Source organism: Gossypium hirsutum, chromosome D12 (genome assembly GCF_007990345.1).
Source record: "Gossypium hirsutum isolate 1008001.06 chromosome D12, Gossypium_hirsutum_v2.1, whole genome shotgun sequence".
Lineage (NCBI taxonomy): Eukaryota > Viridiplantae > Streptophyta > Magnoliopsida > Malvales > Malvaceae > Gossypium > Gossypium hirsutum.
Window position 1 is genome coordinate 63,205,866 of NC_053448.1, and position 20,978 is coordinate 63,226,843.

General features: G+C 32.1%; 1 protein-coding gene across 1 annotated transcript; it reads right to left on the reverse strand.

Moving 5' to 3' along the window:
• Window positions 1-14,031: 14,031 nt before the first annotated feature.
• Window positions 14,032-19,980, reverse strand: LOC107954105 (pentatricopeptide repeat-containing protein At1g74850, chloroplastic). The gene is made up of 4 exons (XM_016889580.2): window positions 17,913-19,980; window positions 16,066-16,380; window positions 15,875-15,982; window positions 14,032-14,366 (listed from the first exon to the last, which is right to left on the reverse strand). Exons 1-4 carry the CDS (start codon window positions 19,730-19,732, stop codon window positions 14,120-14,122), a joined length of 2,490 nt encoding a protein of 829 aa, XP_016745069.1. The 5' UTR covers window positions 19,733-19,980; the 3' UTR covers window positions 14,032-14,119.
• Between the last annotated feature and the right edge of the window lie 998 nt (window positions 19,981-20,978).

The following is a 20,978-nucleotide window of genomic DNA, read 5'->3' on the forward strand; positions in this document are numbered from 1 at the left end:
GTATGGTGCGGTAGAAAATTTTAGTACTGACGAGCATGATTGTTTGAGATTTCGGAATCGAATTTGTGTTCCAGCTACTTCTGAGATTAAAGAATTGATTCTCTGAGAAGCACATGATAGTATTTTTGCTTTGCACCCAGGAGGAACGAAGATGTATCGTGATCTACGAGAACTGTATTGGTGGCCAGGAATGAAGAAAGATATAGTTGAATATGTCAATAAATGATTGACTTGTCAGCGGGTAAAAGCAGAACATCAGGTACCAACAGGTCTGTTACAGCCTATTACTATTCCCGAGTGGAAATAGGATCGCATTACCATGGATTTTGTTACGGGGTTGCCATTGTCAGTGAGTAAAAAGAATGCTATTTGGGTGATTGTTGATCGACTCACAAAATCAGCTCATTTTATAGCAGTTAGAACCGACTGGTCATTACAGAAACTTGCCGAGGTTTATATTCGAGAAATTGTTAGATTACATGGTATTCCGGTATCAATAATTTCAGACAGAGATTCTCGATTCACTTCGAGATTTTGGAAGCAGCTGCATGAATCATTGGGTACTCGACTTAGTTTCAGTACAGCTTTTCATCCTCAAACTGATGGACAATCTGAACGAGTAATTCAGATATTAGAAGATATGTTTCGAGCTTGTATCATTGATTTTGAATCAGGTTAGGAACATTATTTACCATTGGCCGAGTTTGTTTATAATAATAGTTTCCAATCTAGTATTCAAATGGCTCCGTATGAAGCACTTTATGGTCGAAGGTGTCGATCACCAATATGTTGGACAGAATTAAAAGAAAGAAAAGTGATTGGGCCGGAATTGATTCAAGAGACAGAAGAAACAGTTAAAAAGATTAAAGATAGACTGAAAGCCGCTTTCGACAGACAGAAATCTTACGCAGACTTGAAACGACGAGACATTGAATATTCCGTTGGTGATAAGGTATTCCTCAAAGTATCGCCGTAGGAGAAAATTTTGAGATTTGGTCGGAAGGGAAAATTAAGTCCGTACTTTATTGGGCCGTATGAGATAGTGGAAAGAATTGGGCCTGTTGCTTATCGATTAGCCTTACCTCCAGAGTTACAGAAAATTCATGATGTTTTTCATGTTTCGATGCTTCGGAGATATAGATCGGATCCTTCTCATATCATTCCCACTGAAGACATTGAAATTCGATCTGATTTAACTTATGAAAAAGAACCAGTTCAGATATTAGCACGAGAAGTGAAAGAATTAAGAAATAAACGGGTTCTTTTAGTAAAAAAATTATGGAGAAGTCATAGTGTGGAAGAAGCGACTTGGGAACCGGAAGAGACAATGAGAGCACAATATCCTCATCTCTTCTCAGGTAAATTTCGAGGACGAAATTTATTAAGAGGGGGAGAAATGTAATGACCCAAAATTCATGGGCATCGGAAAAGTATAATATCGGGCCTCCGTCCTAGTAAATTGAGTTCGAAAATAATTATTAGAAATACTTACTAGACTAGTTGTGTGTTTAATTAGGTTTTAGATAAGTGAATTTAGCTTAATTATGAGTAATTAGCAAAAAAGGATTAAATTGCAATAGAAGTGAAAGTCTAATTATAGATTAAAATAAAAAAATAAAAAGGGCTAAAATGGCAGTTAAGCCATTTATATGAAATGAGGCGGCATATCCGCATTAAAATCCAAAATTTATTTAGGTTATATATAGATATTATATGTATATAATTAGTATAATTATTAAACATTATTATGGTTTTATATTATTATTATTAAATAAAGTAATTAGTAGACAAATGGATGGTGATAAAATAATGCATGTGTAAATAAAATATGTATATATTTGTAGTTTGTAGATTTAATTTGCTTATTAATTAAGTATAAGATATTTATTATTCATTATTAGTTATTAGTTATTAGTTATTAGTTATTAGTTATTATTAAATTAAAAGATATTTAATAATGAAATAATTAGTATAAGATTTTTGGGTAATAATAAATTATGATTTTGCCAAGTGTGTGGTAAAAATAAAATACAAGTGTATTACATTTATTTATTTACTTAAAATTTAAGTAAAAGATATTTATTAATTAAAATTATTATATTAAAAGATTTTTTTTGATGAAGTAGTTAGATTAAGACAAATGTAAGGTTGTGATATGGTACAAATGTATTAATTATATTTGTTATTAAAATAGATATTTTATAAATAATAATTAATTAAACATAAAAGAAATTTAATAAAGGAAATAAAGTAAAGTAAGTTAAAATAAAAGAATAGAAGAAACAAAAGAAAGGAAAGAAACAGAATAGAATAGACGAAACATGGGAGAAACAGGGGAGAAAGAAGAAAAAGAAGAAAATAGGGAAAATAGGGTTTTTGAAGCTTAAAATTTAATTTGGTAAGTCAAATTAGCCATTTTCTCTTAATTCTAATGTTTTAAAAGCTTTAAAACAAAGTTTTGATGGAATTAAGTTGATATTTTGTAAGTTCATAGGTTTTCAAGAATAGTTTATGTTGAATAAATTGTTGAATTAGGGATTTAATTGAATGAATTTTAAGTTAGAATTGATAAAGGGATTAAAGTGCAAAAGAAACTATAAGTTTTATGTTTTAAGGACTAAATTTAGAGAAATTCGAAATTAGCAAAATATGCTGAAATTTTGATAGTTAAATTTTAGTTTGGATGAAATTTGAATAGAAATAGAGTGTGAATTGAATTAGGAAAGTAAGTGAATTTAGTTAGGATTAAATTGAGAATTAGGAATAAATTGAATAGAAATTCAATTACTTATTATAATTAGTGCTGTAATTAATATTACAAATTATTATTATTTTCGTAGCTAACAAAGAACCCGAGGCATCGGCGTCAAAAGGAAAGGAGAAAGTTATCGAGGACTAAAACGGGAGAATAACAGTTTGTATTACTATAATTCAAATTATTTATTTTTAAATGTTAAATTTTAATTTATGTGTCTAGTAAATGAAATGTGAGGTAAGTATTAATATTATTATTATTATTAGTGGGAATTAAATTGAATAGTTGATATGAAATAATATTTGAATTGTTTGTTGATTGAAAGCGGGAAATGAATTTGAATCGAATTGTGAATGGTATTAAATTGTATGGAAATGTATTGAGTTGTGAAAATGTGTGAAGTTGTGAAATAATTATTGATTGAAAGGTGGAAAAATGATTGAATTGAAAATGTGAGAAATTGTGATTGAATTGAGAATATATGTGATTTAAATACCCTATTAACTAGTCGGGCTGAGTCGGATATAGTTGGCATGCCATAGGATTGGAAGAGTTCAGGGATACTTCGACCTCGAGTCGATGAGACACTGGGTGTCACTATATTTCTTCGGATAGATTCGATGAGGTACTGGGTACCAACTTTCTTCGGCTTTGCCGATGAGACACTGGGTGTCAACTATTGCTTCGAACTATCCGGTGAGGCACTGGGTGCCATTCTGGTGTGTTTGGTTGGATCCGTGTATCCGCCAAAGTCCGAGTTTTGTTAATAGGGTAAATGATGAAATGATAAACCAAACGAGTTGGTCAAACGAGCTACTGAAATGAAGTGAAAAAGTTGAATTGTGAATTGAAATGTGATATGAGATGGAGGAATGAACCTAATGTTCATGATTTATTCAAACTCAAATTTGGATATACGATATTGGTCGATGAATTGCTATTGTTGAAATATTGAATTTAAATTGTATATACGAATTATGCATTACATGTTTATTATTGTTATAATTTGAATTATGGTAATACCACTGAGTATGAAATACTCAGCGTACGGTTGTTTCCGTGCGCAGGTCGATAGAAGTCAAAGGTCCCGGTTCAGCATCCAGATTAATCCCGACTTCAGCATAACTTTGGTGATGTATATTTTCTTTTGGGTAATGTGGCATGTACATAGGATGTGTATAAAGGTTGTTATGTTTTAATATAAATGGTTAAAAAAATGTTAGTATTAAAAGTTTATGAATTATTATGAAAGAAGTTTATCTATTTTGATTTATTTATTACCTTGTTAAATTTTAAATTGATATTATGTTGATTGAGTTTGATTAAAAGTAATTAGAATAGAAAATGTGAATGTGAAATGAATTGGTTGATTTGGTTATATTTTGGAAAAGATATTGTTTTAATTGCAGGGGGTTTTATGTAAAAATAAACAGAAATGCTGCCGAAATTTTTATAAAATTTATAATAATAATAATAATAATAATAATAAAGAAGAGATGAAGTCAATTGGTAAATAAACATATGATTTTATGATTTTATTTCAATATGTTTGTTAGTTATTTAATAATTCTTTTTGTAAACTGTCTAATATGTCTGGTAATGCCTCATAACCCTGTTCCGGCAATGGTTTGGGGTTAGGGGGTGTTACATCAGCGCTCAAGATTTAACTTACCAACAAAATTAAGAATGAGAGGGGCCTAATTCTAACCAACAAACTCACCTCAATGAGGTTCATTTAAGCTAGATATCCACACCACATGATCGTAAACTACGACATAAACAAGACATGCAGTTTGTCACTAGTTTTAGAATGAATTAAATAATTACAAATTTAATTATTCTAATTGGCAACGCAACCATTCTAAGTTATCAAATACAGGTCGAATGTTTAACAAACCTAAACAATTGTAATTAAAATATAAGATGCGTGAATACTAAAGAACAAAAAAGAATTAAGCACAAATTAAGTCTAATAATTTTATTAAATCAAAATTCAATAATCCTTCAACTAGAAAAAAGAGTTTAGAAACCCATAAAATTGTAAGACACAATCAAGAAGAAAATAACTATAATGCAAAAAATAACAAATGTTCTCTCACTCCCTTTGAGAACATCCTATTTATATTGTCGGATTAACGTAAATTAGCTAGGTTAGAAAAACTTGCTTGAGGTTGTAGAACTCATAAATGATCAAAATACCCCTAAAGCTTAGATAAAATATTCACGTTGGCATAGGGGCATTGAGCTAGAGGCTGAGTTTTGAAGTTTGTGGCACAGGGACACCAACATATTGTCATGCGATTCCGCGTTGAGATGCCAATTCTAAAATTATGGTGCTCAAAATTTTTTTCATGCTTTATTTCTTTGTCGATGATGTTCAAACTCAAACCATAAATTTTGATGAACTTAATCTAAGTCATAAAACAATTAATTAATTACCAAATACTAAAATTTTATAAAATCAAGCATAATTAAATAAAAATTCAAACAAATGCAAATGAGACATTAATCATAGAAAGTAAGCTAAAAAAGAACTAAATGAACCTAAAATATGTAGAAATATAAGCACTCATCAGTAACTTGTATCGACAAAAGCCGAAGCTACAAATTTCAACTTTAATATTTGGTTGCAAAAGTTATTTTAAAAGTAGTTTTTATCTTTGAAATTCTTTAATATTGTTTATGGTTTTTGCATTTAGGTGTAAAAGATTTTTTTGTTACTAAAAATTCGCTTTTATCTCTTATTTTGTAGCTTTTTTTCAAAAGCAGTAGGGAAGGTCTTAAAAATGTTTTTCTAAGTTAAACCAAATTTTCAAACCAACTTCTTAATTCAAAAGTTAACATTTTAAAAACCGAATTAGAGTGACAAATTATAATTTTGTCTTTCATTTAATTTATATAAACTATAAATATGATATATATTTAAATTAATTTTTACAAATAATTTATACTTCATATATTATAATATTAACAATGGATTATTGTAAATTATTATGAACTAAATTAAATATTTACTACCAAAATAATACTACCATACCATTGTCTTAACAATAAAAAAGACAGGAGGAAAAAAATTTCAAATCAATGCTAAGCTGTTAAAAGTAGACTGGTTTAACATATTATTTTAATTTGTTGATGTACATATGCAACTACCCGTTGATTTCAATTTAAACTTACTTAAAAAATATTTATACCATTATAAAGTGTTTGCCTGAAAACCTTTAACAGAGTGATATTCAACATATAAATAAAAAATTGATTAAAAGTGGTTGTTTTTCTTTGGCAAGAGAAACAAAAGAAATCCCATGCTTTAGCATATTGAAAATTAAGCATCAATTTCCAAATGTGGAGAAAATAATTAAAGATACGAGTAGTTGAATAATCGGAATAGAAGAGAATGCAAACGAAACCAGAAAGCTTTAAAACAAAAAATAAAAGCTGGGTAAGGGCTTGGCCTTCAGTTTTACCGAGTATTTATTACTTTTGCCGCTGCTGTTGCAGGCATAATCCTCAAAAGAAGCATCCTACGGGAAATGCAGCCAAGTTTTTCTCCGTAAATTGTATAAAAGAAGATGAAGTGTTAATACTAAAAACTTGAGCTGCACATTCGTTGAGTATTCTTTTTTTAATATGATCAACTGAATCCCAGATTCAATACTGATTTAAATGGAAGAGAAGAAAAACGATAATTAATGATTCACTGCTGAAAATATATGCAGCTACCAAGCAAAACCCTAGTTTAAGTGTTATTTATTGTACTTAGGATTGCAGGCCACTGGGAAAGAATTTCATCAAGTTAATTTCTGAGACCTTTACGACGAGAAAATCTGTCAAGAGTTCAAAGGATTTTGGTCAAGGTTCCATGGTAATAATATTTGTTTGCATATGTCATGGTGAATATTTATATTTTTGTATCAGATCACCAAACAAACAAAATTTAAGAAAAGACAATGGAAACATGTTGGGAGATTTGAGAGAGAAATTAGGGGGAGGGGGGGGCAACATACAATTAACATATCACCATCATCTTCTTCTTCTTTCATAAATGATATTGCCACAATGTCTCCATCTAAAACTCTTTCTTCACTTAAATATTGCATAGCATCCTTGAGTACTGCTTTTGATCTGATGCCCTTCTCACCTTTGGTCTGCTCCACAACTTTATCATCCGACATTGGGAGATCAGCCCTACCGCCAAGAACACCATCAACAAACACCATGCCTATAGTATGCCCCCACAGAAAAAAAAAAGAAAAAAAAGAAGAAGAAGCAAGGCTAGCTATTGCTACATCTTTTGATATAAGTGATGTATCAAAGTAGTGAAAAAGGAAAAAACTCCATGTCAACTAAAATAAAAAAACTTATATGAATTGCTTAAATCTAGCAAATAAATCGGACCGAGAAGCTTGATTCCCCGTATAGAGTTGTTGGATCTTCTGAAACAAAAAGACCCTTCCACTCATAACACATAATAGTAAAAGACTTCGTTTAAGTGAAAACTGAAAGTAGTCTCATCACTGCTTGCTATACTTCTTCTTCTTCTTCTTCTTTTTCTTCTTCTTCTTCTTGGTGGTGGTGGTAGTTCTGTTGTGGTTGTTTAGCTTTGAGCCTTCGGTTGTGAGCTTGGATGATGTTGTAAAGAGAGTGGGGGTGATCATGATGACGATAAGTTGTAATGGTGCTGGTGGTGGTGAGGGGGTAATGATGATAGTATTCAAGAGTCAGAAAGGTGGGAATAAGGACTTGGAGGAGGAGTCCATGATGCTTGATGTTTGCTGTTGATCTTTTAGACCAACTAAAATTCCAGCCTATTGCGTGACCTTCACCTCCATCCTATTACATCTATGTGGCTGAAATAAAGGATCAAATTCACGCCCAACAAGTTTTTAACTCTTTATTTTTATCCCTTTTTATATAATTATTTGAACACACATTTAAATAATATTTTAAATATAATTATAATAAAATTAAACTTAATTTACGATTTAACCCTTAAAAAATATATTTTTTTTTTATTTTTAATATCTAAATTTTTTTGGCGCAACTATTTTTTAGTCAATTTTCTTAACAGACTTTAAAAAACATTCCACCAATTAAAAATGGCCACGTGCTATCACCATTAAAAATCTCTCTCTCCTTTCTCATGTTAATTCTCACCATATTTCCCTTCTTCTCACCTGCGCTGCCATCACCACCGCCAACCTCCTCCGACCAGCCCACAAAGTGTAATGACAGACCTCGTTCCAGCTCCAACCTCATTCTTGAAGAAGCTAAAGCTTTAGAGCTCTCTGCCGCTTCATTGCACGTAGACGATAACGCTCCCCCACCACTACCCTTTCTTCCTTTGCCTGTTGAGTTGATGTTGCAGATAAAGGAGAGGGAATAAAAGATAGTGTGCTGTATAGAGGGATGATTTTTGGATAAGGTAAGTTGATTATGGTTGGCTGCCAAAACATGAGATGAGAAGATGGACTCTTTAAAATGAAAAAAGCTACTTCTCTGTCAAAAACATATTTCCAACACATTACCAGTTCAATGAAACAAATAGTAGGAAATGACTTATATGAGTGGGTTAAGATTACTTAATTATAGGAAATGGAGAATATATATATACACACACATACATATATATATATATACGTAAATCGATTGAATAACGGGTATTTTAGTAAATATTGTTTCGAATGTGGGTTTATGAAGGTGGTTGTTATTTGTGATTGCATATGCCTTTGACTGTGGATTACGTGTTGTTCTTGATTTGGTCGATTGGGTGTTGCTTTTATATTGTCAATCTGGTTTTAAAGAAGTTTGTAAGTGCTTTTGATTTTCGATTTCTTGCTATGAGAAAATAAGATGGAAGTGACAACACTGAGTTTTTTTTTCGGACCATCTAATTACCAGGATATTTAGAAAATAATAAACATTGAAGTATGACACATCTATGGTTGGTGTTGGTATAAACATCGAAGAACGACATACATATGATTGATATTACACTTAGCAAAATTTGGATAAGAAATCATTTGAATTATAACTATTTATCTGAAAAAGATGAAAGAAAAATTTATAGTCATCACATGATTTTGTTTGCTTAGCGAAAGGGAATTGAACTTACAGGATTTAAAGGCTGTTTTTTTTTTTAATGTTGAGGTGGTTTAAGGCTGCTTCCATGGTTTCCCATTACCGTGGTGAGTCTAGTAGTGAAGGAGCTGGAACGGAGTTTGGAGGGTGCGCTGGTTTATCTGCAGGGTGAGGAATTTGATTGGTGAAAGAGAGAGAGAGTTTAAGCAAATATTGTTTTTTACTTTTATTTCAGTCAAAACAGGGAGAGAATGGCATGTGGTGAATGATTTTTCTAAAAATTATTACAGAATGATATTTCAATTATTAAATTGGAGAAAAAGATTTTAGTGAAAAAATAAATTTAAGGGTGAAAGTGTAAATCAATAGTTACAATAAGAAAATACAATTTGATTTCTTTCTTCAAACGGAGAATTATGACGAACCCTTAGGCAGCTTTTTCTTGTTCTGAAGAAAAAAAAAAGGAAAAGTCCCACGCTTTCTTTTTCCTCAATTAATTTGAATTTTTTATTCTATTATGACAATAGTTATCATTTCACCACTTTTTTGCATAACCTTCCAATTGCAAAGATCCATCGCCATCCTGTCCCTTTGACATTTGAGCTTAACCTTAGTTATTTACCATTACACCACCTACATTAATTAATTAATTGCTACTAATTCTTTCATAAATCAACCCAATTTATTTTTAAGTTTATTTGTATTTGATTTGTATTTATTAAGTATTTTAATTTTTTTATTCGTGTTTATTTGTTTAAAATTATGTGTGTTTATATTTGTTTATTTAATATTCGCGAACATGTTTGTGTAATTGTTTAACTTAAACGTACATAGATGTTCATTAACATATAATTAGACATGTTCACGAACAATAGTCATGAATAATAAACAAATAAATAATAAATGAACACTATTTTTTAGATATAAAATAATCAAATATAAATATTATATTATAAATAAAAAATATACAAATCAAAATAAATTTATTACTATATACTAATGAAATAATAAATGATTTATTAAACGAATATAAATGAGTTTATTCATGAAGATAAACAAACTGAACAAGTTGTATTTGTATTCGATTCGTTTAATAAACGAATATGAATTCCGTTTATTAAACGAATTAATTGAATAAACAAAACAAAAATTCAACTATTGATGGGTAAGTACATATTTAACCCTACTTAACCTCAAGTAGCATGAAATTTAACAAATTAATTAGGTCACTTGCATAGTTTTGGAGATTGAATAATGAATAATATGATTGCAGCAAAAAGGAAAAAAAAAGGTTTTTTATATATTGCATCTTTGTTATTTAAGTAAAGATATTGTTTTTTATAATGCAACAGTGAAAAAGGCTGTTTGTGATTGTCTATGGAGTAAGATAAATTGAGGAATGCTTTATTGAATTGAGTTAAAGAAATGGAATTTGGCAGGCCTCTTGGAATTTTGGTTAATCTATTGACAACACACAGAGGAATCACAGAGTTAGAGGATCGAAGCATTCCTCATCTTTCAACTTTTAATTTTTTTATTTTTTAGTATAATTAATGTTTAATGATTATAATTAAGATGATATAGATAAAATTAACAAACTAATGAAATTATATAAAATAAAATAAATTTTCTAACAAAATTAAATCGCTTATTAAAATTATTATTATTTAATTTTAACCGGTGGGGCATTGGCAAGAGCATATTTGCTTCGCTGCAAAAGCAGCCTGGTAACTGCTATAAGTATATATGTGGAGACAAATTTGATGGTTGCTGTTCCTCATTTGCAGTTATCTTACTGCCAAACAATGGTTTTTTTTTTTTTTAAGTTTGCACGAATACTTCTTATGTTATATTATATACAAAGACAAAGGACCAAATAAGCACAAGAAGTATATATATATATTTATTAAACTAGTTATCAACTATTGTACTCACGACTATATCAGATTATCATAGATTATTGTGAATTTACATGATTGTGTGTGGAATATGGTTTTGATTCATTAATTAATCAATAAAAAAAACACTATCAAAGGACAGTTTAAATTATTCAAGAATTGTAGAAAATTGCAAATGAATAAAAAAGCTTTCACCTCTATTTGTGTATTTTGATTGATACTTGGGAGGAAAGCAATCAAGTAGTGCCGAAATTTAGATCCTATTTCGATTGATTGCTATCATTTTTAATAAATATTAAACACATTTAAATTACATCAATATTTTATCTTTGGACAAGTCTCATGATTCTTCAATATTTTTAACAATATATGTTCTAAACGAAAAACATATCAATTTAGGTTAAAATTTAATGTATCTATACTTATATTATTATTTAAACTTTTAACTAAATTGATATCGTAAGTCGATCGGAGACTAATATATTTAAAATTTTATTAAAATTTCATTGTTTTTATAAAGTAGTAAATATTAATAAAATCATATTCTTATCATTTTACATTTTTATGTAAAATATTTTTAGAATGGGATTTAAACTTATCCTTTTTAACTTAAAACCTTTCAGCCAGAAGTTTTTTGTAAATTTATATTATACATAATCTAATATCCATTTGATTCTTGACCTTTCCGTATCATATTTTTGACATTTGTATAATTGATTTTTCCAAACAATATTGTCAAGCAAAACAGATTGATTATGTCACTAAAACTATTAATCTATATAAACTTATAATTTAAAAAAATGTAAAAGTAAATAATTTTATACCAAGTACAGGTGGATTGTAAAGGTATAGATAGGGAGGAGGAAGAAGGTGAAGCATTAGCCGGGATCAAACCAGCTTCAGGTTGTAAGCAGAAGCATACGCTTAAAGCTGAGAAAGACAGGCTTTGGCAAAGCCTTTAAGCAGGTCATAATTCAGCTTTTTTGTAGGGCCGAAAGAAGAATATATAGATAATTTGAATGATTTAAAACCAATCCCAACCCATGTTCAAAGACTGAAGCATGCCCTTAATAAAGTTGAAAAGCGTAATGTTTTGTTTTGAGAATATCAGGCAAAATGCAAGCTGTCTTTAGAGTGTTAGGTTAGGTCTCAAGTAACATGTTATCACCATTTTTTTCTCTCAATCACTTTTAAGTTTGACTCTAATAAAGTCACCTCCCTACATGAACCGGGCCTTTCATTCCACTTTCTCCTCTAGGGGGAAACCAAAGTAGTTTGATTGATTTGATGAAATGAAAAAGTGCATATTCTAGAAAATTTTAAAAAGAAAAAGAAATATTCCGGAGATTCAAATCTTTTTAGCACCAAAACAAAGTCTAAGCCAAATGATCAAAAGCTCCCAGTATTTTGTGTCTGCAGCAGTGTCTTTATCGATGCTAGCTTGCTCTTCATAGAATTATGTGTGTATATATAATTGCTCGGGCATGTTCATCGCCATGTTCTTTTTCTTCACTGTTTGATGCTTTATTTACCAAATTTGTTGCAAATTTAGTGTGACATGCCACATCATGTACAGTTGTTAAGCTTATGATCTACCACCCGGAATTTGTCTAGAACGAGAAGTTGTCAAATTTCAAATGATGCAAAAGATAGATAAGGGCAACAATATCTAGAACAGTACTATATAACAAATTTATGATAATAATAAAAACAACTAATGATGATAATAAGGTGGTTACTCACTTCATCCCTAAATAATGAGGTTAGGATTTCAATTTTCGTTCATAAAAATAAGACATTTTATAATTAGTTGTTTACCTTTTCAAAAAGCACCTGCAACAAGAGAATATTGATTGATATAATATATGTAACAGAAACTAATTGAGAAAGTGGTGATATAATTGTTTATTTATGATTAAGTTGTTGCTAAAATATCACAGGAAGGTCGGTTTATTTAGACCTCATTGAATATTGTTGAGAGAGAAAGGAGGTAGGAGAAAAAAGCCGAGGTTCATGGTGGAATATGCTAAGAGTTGCTAAAGGTGGAACTTATAACACCTTATACTTGATCCAAAAGTTGGTAGGATGCACAAGGCTGCATTGGTTACTAGAGTAACCTTATACAAAACTGAAATAATTGAATCCACATGCATACAACATATCTAAGTCATATTAATAAGAGTGTTAAGAGTAAAAAATAATAATGGTTAAACAAAAATGAGTTTTAAAATGATATTCAGGTCCAAAACAACAAAAATAGAGAACAGATATCGATACTTTAGTCCCTATGTACCAACACTTGCATTAGAAATTGCAAACAATTTAGCTCCAGGTGTCCAAGTACCGATACATAAATACAATGTGTCGATACATATATAGATGTACCAACACTTTAGACCATGTTCCGATACAAGCCAAAATTTTCTGAAATCATGTTATTATGTAATGGTGTTTTGGGCATGTTTCAATACAAACCATAATTCTAGGCATACATATTTTGGCAAGCCTTGATGACCCGATATTAGCACTGATTTTGTTGCTGGTGTAGCGTGCAACACTATGGATCAATAGCATGGTGATGACCAATAATATTGTTAAATATTTTTTTTATTTTTTTGCCACATTTCATTATCCCAATGATTAACAGTGTCATGTCAAAGTATTTTAATGGTGTTAGCTAAAAACTTAAAAAAAAGTATCAAATTAGCCTACAATAGATACTAGTTAGGTTTCAATAAAATTTAAACTGTCACATAACAAATTGTCATGTTCAGATGACTCCATACATATTACTTAAAACATAAATTTTTTTAAGAAATTAATAATTTCTAAAACATTTAATAATTACTAAAAACATGAAAGAATTTTAAAACATGAAAAGATGCTGTGAAATTAAGTGGTTCTTAAAACATGAAAATATTCTAAAAAATTAAATAATTTTTAAAACATTAAAGATAAGTTAAAAACATGAAAAAAGTACTTAAAATATAAAAGGCTTCTAAGAATTTAAATAATTAATATTAAAACATGAAATGCCTTTAAAAAGTTAAGTAATTTTTAAAACATGAAATAATTACTTAAAAACTTAAAATATATTTAAGAAATTAAGTAATTTAAATTATAACCTGCTAAACAAGTTTCACCTCGACAAAGCTTCATAGTAATGAGCTCACCCTAGAACTCCCTTTCAACACTGAATAGAATCAAATCAACCCTCCAACATTTGAACATAAATAAGAAGATTTTCTAGGACTTGTGCAGTGAAAACTGATGAATAATTTTTGTGCTTCTATTTAATTGTACAGACCTAAAGCTCGGTTCTTGTTCTTATTTATGTTTCAAAGATCACATTGTTATGTTAGCTATACTCTAAATTACTACAAAATCACTTGAATGCCATAGAAGGAATAGGGGAGTTACTTAAAGCAATTATATTATCCTCTTTGGATCCATCTGAAGATGAGTTTGTAGCAGACAACATTCGCTTGAGCTGAGACCGTTGACAAACAATTCGACCATTGTTCCACCCAGGAAAAGAAAATGATGACGAAAAATTATCCTGCAGGAATCTATAGGCAGCCCTAGCAACTGGAATATCATGAGCAGTTGCGCATTTCTCCATCAGGCCCCGTCTGCTCAAGACAAAATGTTATCACTACTCAAGAAGAAAACTTGAATCATAAACAGTACAACTGATTGTATAACTAGACGGGAAAAAGGGCATAAACCGGAAAATGTAGCAGAAAATCTTCAAAACTATGTGCATTTTACTGCATTTATACACATTTCCAGTTTGTAATAGTGCATCACTTTTTCATAATCCATGAAAAGGCAAAGTTTGGCATGAAATAGTTGGCAAATATGCTCAATGTATATTATGCCTATCATATAAAAAGAGGTTACATCTAGACCTCATTTGGTTGTGTAAACAAGTTATAAAAAACAAATGCATACCATCAACTATGCTTACCATCTAGCCAAAACATTCTAGGTGCGCACGATAATGAGGAAAAGTCCTTCAAGATGGTTTAATCAAGAGTCAAGCAGGAAGAACAGAAATTAATCGTGGTACTGGTACCAGGGCAAGAATGACACCAATAACATCATCAAAAGAACATTAGAGGTGTTTATAGGCCTAGCTAGGTTAGGGTTGGGGTCGGACACATGAACCTTCTAACGTTTACCCCACCCAAAAAATGGGTTCCAAATTCAGCTTAGACTTGCCCAGATTTGTATATGGGTAGTCTAAACAAGTTTAGACTATAATATGGTATTTATTCTTTATATGATATAAAGACCATATATACTTGTCCAAGCCTAACCCAAAAATTGTAGGTTTCAAGTTCTAATTAGATTTATCCATAATATTATATTTATTCCTTATATGATACAAATTACAATATCTATAAAGTAGGGGAGAGATCCACTTGCACCAATAAAACTAAAGTAGTTTTACATCCCTTCTTATCTTTTTGTATGATTAATATTTTAACAATCTAACAGCCATATTTCATATTCCATTCAGATAGATAATGCATGTCAAGTTTGAAGTAAATTAAAAGTTCTAACTATTTATTCTAGGTCGAGAACTTCCGACTGTTCAATAAAATATCAATAAATATAGTATTTTAAATTGATATGATAGAGACATCGGACCAGTTCGAAATTTTACATGCATGACAAATATAGTTATATTAATAAATTCAACAGTTGAATCATGAAAAAATTAAATCTTACAAAATGATACAAAAGGGTGTAATGGATCCTTTCCCTGTAAAGTAATATATTATATAATATAAAAAGGGCTAGGCCAGGCTTGTGCTTTCAATGGTTGGAGCCAATATCAAGCCCCTTTCTTAAAAACCTAACTTTTTTGTCCAAACTCCTTTTTGAGTAACATTTTTATCCAAACCCTCTCAAATATTAGGCCGGCCTCGACCTTGGCCTGGTGGTGTTCCTAGGGACAGAAGTTTATAAAACAAGGATTTTAAGGCAAAGCACATTACCACTGTCCATTTAACCATATATAAGTAATATTTAATCATTAACATTTTCATTTCATGCAGAATTTGATCACACCTCACTGGTCTCAAATGTGAAGGATAGGAAAAAGATGAGTAGCATGGAGAATCTCACTTACGCAACAACCACAGTAGCAAGTTGAGGAAGATCATTGCCACTCAAAAACATCTCATGCAGATTGTTGAGCCAAATTGACATTGATGTATAAGTGCCACCTTCCCACATCCTGTGAAATGACCAACTTCATTTGTCAAATAAGATTGACATGAAACCGGAAAGAAACAACTTTGAAAGTAAGTCTCATGATACCTGTGCACATCCACAGAAAATACAAGTTTGTTTTTACGGAAAAGTTCAGGGAATAGGCCTCTCTTTGTTGCTTCTTTGAGCACCCTTGCAGCTCGTTCTTTCTGACCAAGCCACCAAAGTGTTTCCAAAAGTGCATTATAGAACCTTATTCCAAAGCCATATCCTTCAGAGTTAAGTTTGTCAAAGATGTACTCTACCATCTGCCAATTTCCATCATCATCAAAATCTCCTCTTATCATCTGCCCAATTACTTGATGAATATTTGACACTTTGTTCGCAAGCATCTCATCAAGTAACTTATAGGCATCATCCCACCTAAACACAATGATTTTAGCAAGATAAATTTACAATATTCTGCTACCAAAATGCTTGTACACTTCACGAACTAATTGTATCTCAAGAATAAACAAGATAAAATTTAACTCTAAGACACTATTTGCAGTTTTGTGACCATTACAAATTTCGACAATATATTCATGATAAGTTTCTGTAGTTTAACTTACACATATGGGGGCTCTGCCTCACACTTCCTTTTACTTCACTAAATTTCAAATTTTATCCATTTCAAGAACCTCATTATTACTCAAAAATATGCATATGTTACAAGGGCTAGTAGCAATGTTACTCAGACTCACATGGGAATGTCGGATATGATTACCTGTCCAACACGGGTATGTCCAATTCTTTCTAAGTTTCTACAGGTATTTGGAGGCTTCTTGGAGGATATCTCTCCATATCCATGTTCGAAAATGTGTTGGACACAAGTGTCAGATATGGACACTTAAAGAAACACGAAGAATCATAGCAACATAGGCTAGTAATTTCTTAGCTTTAGTACTTGAGGTACTTTTCCAGGGTAAAATCCCTAAAACAAGTTAGTATTGGGTAGTTTCCTAAGAAAAGGAGGACAATATTTAATAGAATCAAAACATCAATCTTAAAAATAAAAGATAGGTAATGGTCTGTTCCGAGAAATTAATGCAATTGTCAGATTGCCCTGCTTGTATGTCTATGCCCTGATACTCCCTCCTTCCTAGACTGCTATAGCATAAATATCATGTATATCACCTAGATGGTTGGGATTGGAAAAAGGCCAAAGATGGAGACACAGAATGATTCATTGGCCAATTTTTCGAGAATAATAAAGACCATCATACAATTCTAACCATGTGGCTCCTATTTTTGGGAAAAAAAAGAGGGTATTTTTCAAGACCATCGCGCCATTCTAAGCATGTGACTCCAAAAAAAAAAAAAGTTGGCATCTACCTATTTACGTATTTTTGCTAAAGCAATTATCATGTCATCATAAAACATTTTCCTTGGATTCATTCTAGAAATTCCATCACATAGATAAAATAGTCCTACAATCACAAGAACTAAACTTCTAAGAAACACTGACTGGAAAATAGCTGAGCACCTTCAGAGACCAAAGAGAAAAAAAGATGGAATACAGATGGATCGCTGATCAGCAGGATCACAGACAAGAAGAAACAAGCTAATCTTTTGTCAAGACAGCAGAGATTACCTTGTATTCTTAACATGTCATTCTTGGTCTGTGATAGTGCAATGCAATTATGAAAGACAACGGTTTGAGCAGTATATGGTATGGTAACAGCTGACCATTCTTACAAGTCAAGATCATCCTTACAGCTCAGGGAATTATGTGGCAAAATCATTCACAGTGATATACCAAGGTAGGTTATCTCTTTCATCAAATTTATTATTATATAGCTATTACCAAATGCAGGAGAAAATCAGACATTCATCATGAAATTACCCATAGGCAGATAATTCTGCCTGTACACAACATAAATGGTGAACAAATTGCAGAATAGAGTGAAACTGACCTGTCACACTTTGCATAAACAGCCAGCATCATGCAGTAGCTTGTGACACTGGGCAAAACTCCTAAAGCTTTGATTTCCTTGAATTGCTCATTGCTCTCATCACATAGGCCTGCAAAGCAATATACACTTAAAACTGCTTCAAGGGTTCGTTCATCAGGATCACATCTTGCCTTTTCCATCTCTACATAAGCCTTGATAGCATCCTCAAACTGGCCTCCTTGCCTATATGCTTCAATCAAAGCATTGAAGGAATCCCTGCTCTTTGCAATACCAGCCTCATTCATTCTAGACAAAATTGCTTCAGCTTCCTTATGCAATCCACCTCTTGCAAAAGTCTGAAGCAGTGAATTGTAAGTTTCAATGGTTGGTTTGCTCTCTACTTCATTCATTGTGTTAAAGGCAACTAGAGCTTCCTCATATAATGCTGCCTGTCCATAAGCCTCAATGACACCCGTATAAGCCCTGGAACTAGGTACTATCCCTTTTTCATTCATGTGAAGTAGAATTTTCTTGGCATCCTCATGAAGACCTCCCTTCCCACAAGCAAATATCAAACCATCATAAGTCTTCATGTTAGGTTCAACATTCTCCTCCACCATATCATGAAACAATGTCACTACCTCCTTAAAATACCCACCCTCTCCAAAAACCTGTATCAAAATATTATAAGTAGCTGCATCTGGCTCTGTATTGCTAGCTTTCATCTCAAGAAAAAGTTCACGGACATCATCATACCGCCCATTCCTCCCATACAAATTCAACAAAATACTATAAGTAGCTGCATTTGGCACACATCCTGCCGCCTGCATTTGCCTAAACACACCCATCGCCTCCTTGATTGACCCTGAGTTAGCATAAGCCTCTAACAACACGTTATATGACATGATATCCGGCAAATTCCCTCCCAACTCCATTTCCTTAAGTAACTCAGAAACCTTCTCCAGCTTTCCTAACTTCCCAAATGTCTCAACAAGATAACTATAAGTAGTTAAATCCGGCAATATCCCACCTTCATTCATATTCCTAAAAACCATTTCCGCCTCATTGCCTAAACCCCTATCAGCACAAGCACTAAGCAGAGTGTTATAAGTAACAATATCAGGTTGTATTCCCTCATGTCTCATTTCCGCAAACAACCCTAACAAACCCTCCCAATCCAACCCACCCCTTGCGCACGCATTAATCACGGTGTTATAAGTTAAGATACTCGGCAGAACTTTGTCTTTCTTCATTTTGGCTAGTAATTCAAGAGAAACATCATACGCACCGTTCCGCCCGTAAGCATTTATCAATGCGGTGTAGGAGAAGACACTGCGGGGCAAACCTTGGCTTGGCATTTCGTCGAACACTTCGCGACATTTATCAAGCAAGCCTTCGCGGCCCAAAAGACTGATCATGATGGTATAAATGTGTTCATTCGGCTTACACCATATCTGGCGCTGCATGTATTTGAAGAGTCGGAGGGACCGTTGCCAATCGCCGCGGTGAGCGAACTCTTTGAACACTAAAGCGAAGTCTTTTAGCGAAAGTTTGTTACGGAAGACATCCAGACATCTCGCGATGCTGCCACGTGGCGGGAGGCTGCTTAGCTTGTTGATTAGTGTTTCAACGTCGTAGCTGTACTTTCCTTTCTCTACTGTCACCGCCGGGTTTCCGAGGACAATCTCCCGAGCTTTCGCTCTGCATATTCCAGCGCCGCTGGAGTGGAAACTACGGCTACCGCCGGTGAATATTCGAGAGGAAGAGAGCTGCCTCCGATTGATTGAAAGATTGGAAGGCTGTATGAGAGCTATGAAGTTATTAGGTATTGAAATTGCCATTTGAAATCTGGCATGTGCTAGCAAAAGTTAACCAAGTTTATCGAGGAAAATGGAGACGAAATTTGAGAGATTTTGATGGGAAGGTTACTGATGAAGAAGGTATGTTTGCTTCAACAAGGACACTTCGAGTTTTAGTGGATAACACAGCGGGGAGCGAATGCGATACTACCAAAAGCAATTATGGTACAAAATTTACATTGGTTAAGCGGGAAAAATAAATAAATTGCACCAGAAGTCCCCGCCGTTATGATTCACGTTCTAAATTGATTTTTAAATTTTAAAATATTCTAATTATTTCTCTAAGTTTTTGAGGTTATATCAATCATGTTTTTTATTAGTGGAACCGTAATTTAAAATTAAAAAATTAAGAAAATTTTAAACTTCAAATTTTTAAAAAAAAATTTCAATTTACATGATTACTCAATCACGAATATAGCCTTCCCACATTTCAGTCCCAATTGAATCCCTTAAGCTGTGAACCAAGTTCTGGTTGTTTTGCTTCAAATGCAACTTCCATATCATGGGTATCAACAAGCATTATTGTTTGTTCCACCTCTTGTGTAACCAATGATTCCTGTATTTATAAAATAGTCTCCAGTTCATACATTTTAAAAAGCATGCATGTGGTTTCTTCCTATGGATGTAGTAATGCAGTGCGCATGTTGCTAGTACCAATTTCGCTTGTGTTTGCAATAGGTAAGGAGGAGCCGACATCAAAATAGGGAACTTTTTTTTTTCAATCAGTAGTATTTCACAATCACAGCAAGAAATGTGATTGATTAAATGACTAGACAATTTGGTGATGATAACCACTAGGAAATTCATTTTTCTTGGGGACACCAAGATGCGGGGCAATGAAGCCCGGCAAAATTGCCTTTCTGGGCCCAACTTATTTGTTTCCTTGTCTGGTCCCATTGATCTTACAAACTCTAATTTTTGTCTCCTTATGATTTTGATAGGCTTAATATGTAATTTACCATTCGAATTCGTTTAAAAATATTTAGTTGGTATTTAAATTTATATTCTATTACACATATTGCCCCAATTTATTAATAACTTAAATTTTTTAAGGGTTAACATGTAGTTTATCCCTTAAAATTGTCCATAAAATACTTAGTTGATACGTGAATTTGTCTAAAAAAATATATTTTAAAACGATTTTTAATTTTTAATTTACATCTGTCACATATCATACTAAGAGTCTATCACATGCCACTATAAGATTGGTTATCAGTGTCACATCAGC

Excerpts from the sequence above, each read along its gene's own strand:
- LOC107954105 (XM_016889580.2), bottom strand. The coding sequence starts at position 19,732 with ATGGCAATTTCAATACCTAATAACTTCATAGCTCTCATACAGCCTTCC. Across the intron at positions 15,983-16,065 it reads TTTTCTGTGGATGTGCACAG|GATGTGGGAAGGTGGCACTT; the intron begins GTATCATGAGAC and ends GTCATTTCACAG. Across the intron at positions 14,367-15,874 it reads CTTGCTACTGTGGTTGTTGC|ACGGGGCCTGATGGAGAAAT; the intron begins GTAAGTGAGATT and ends TGTCTTGAGCAG.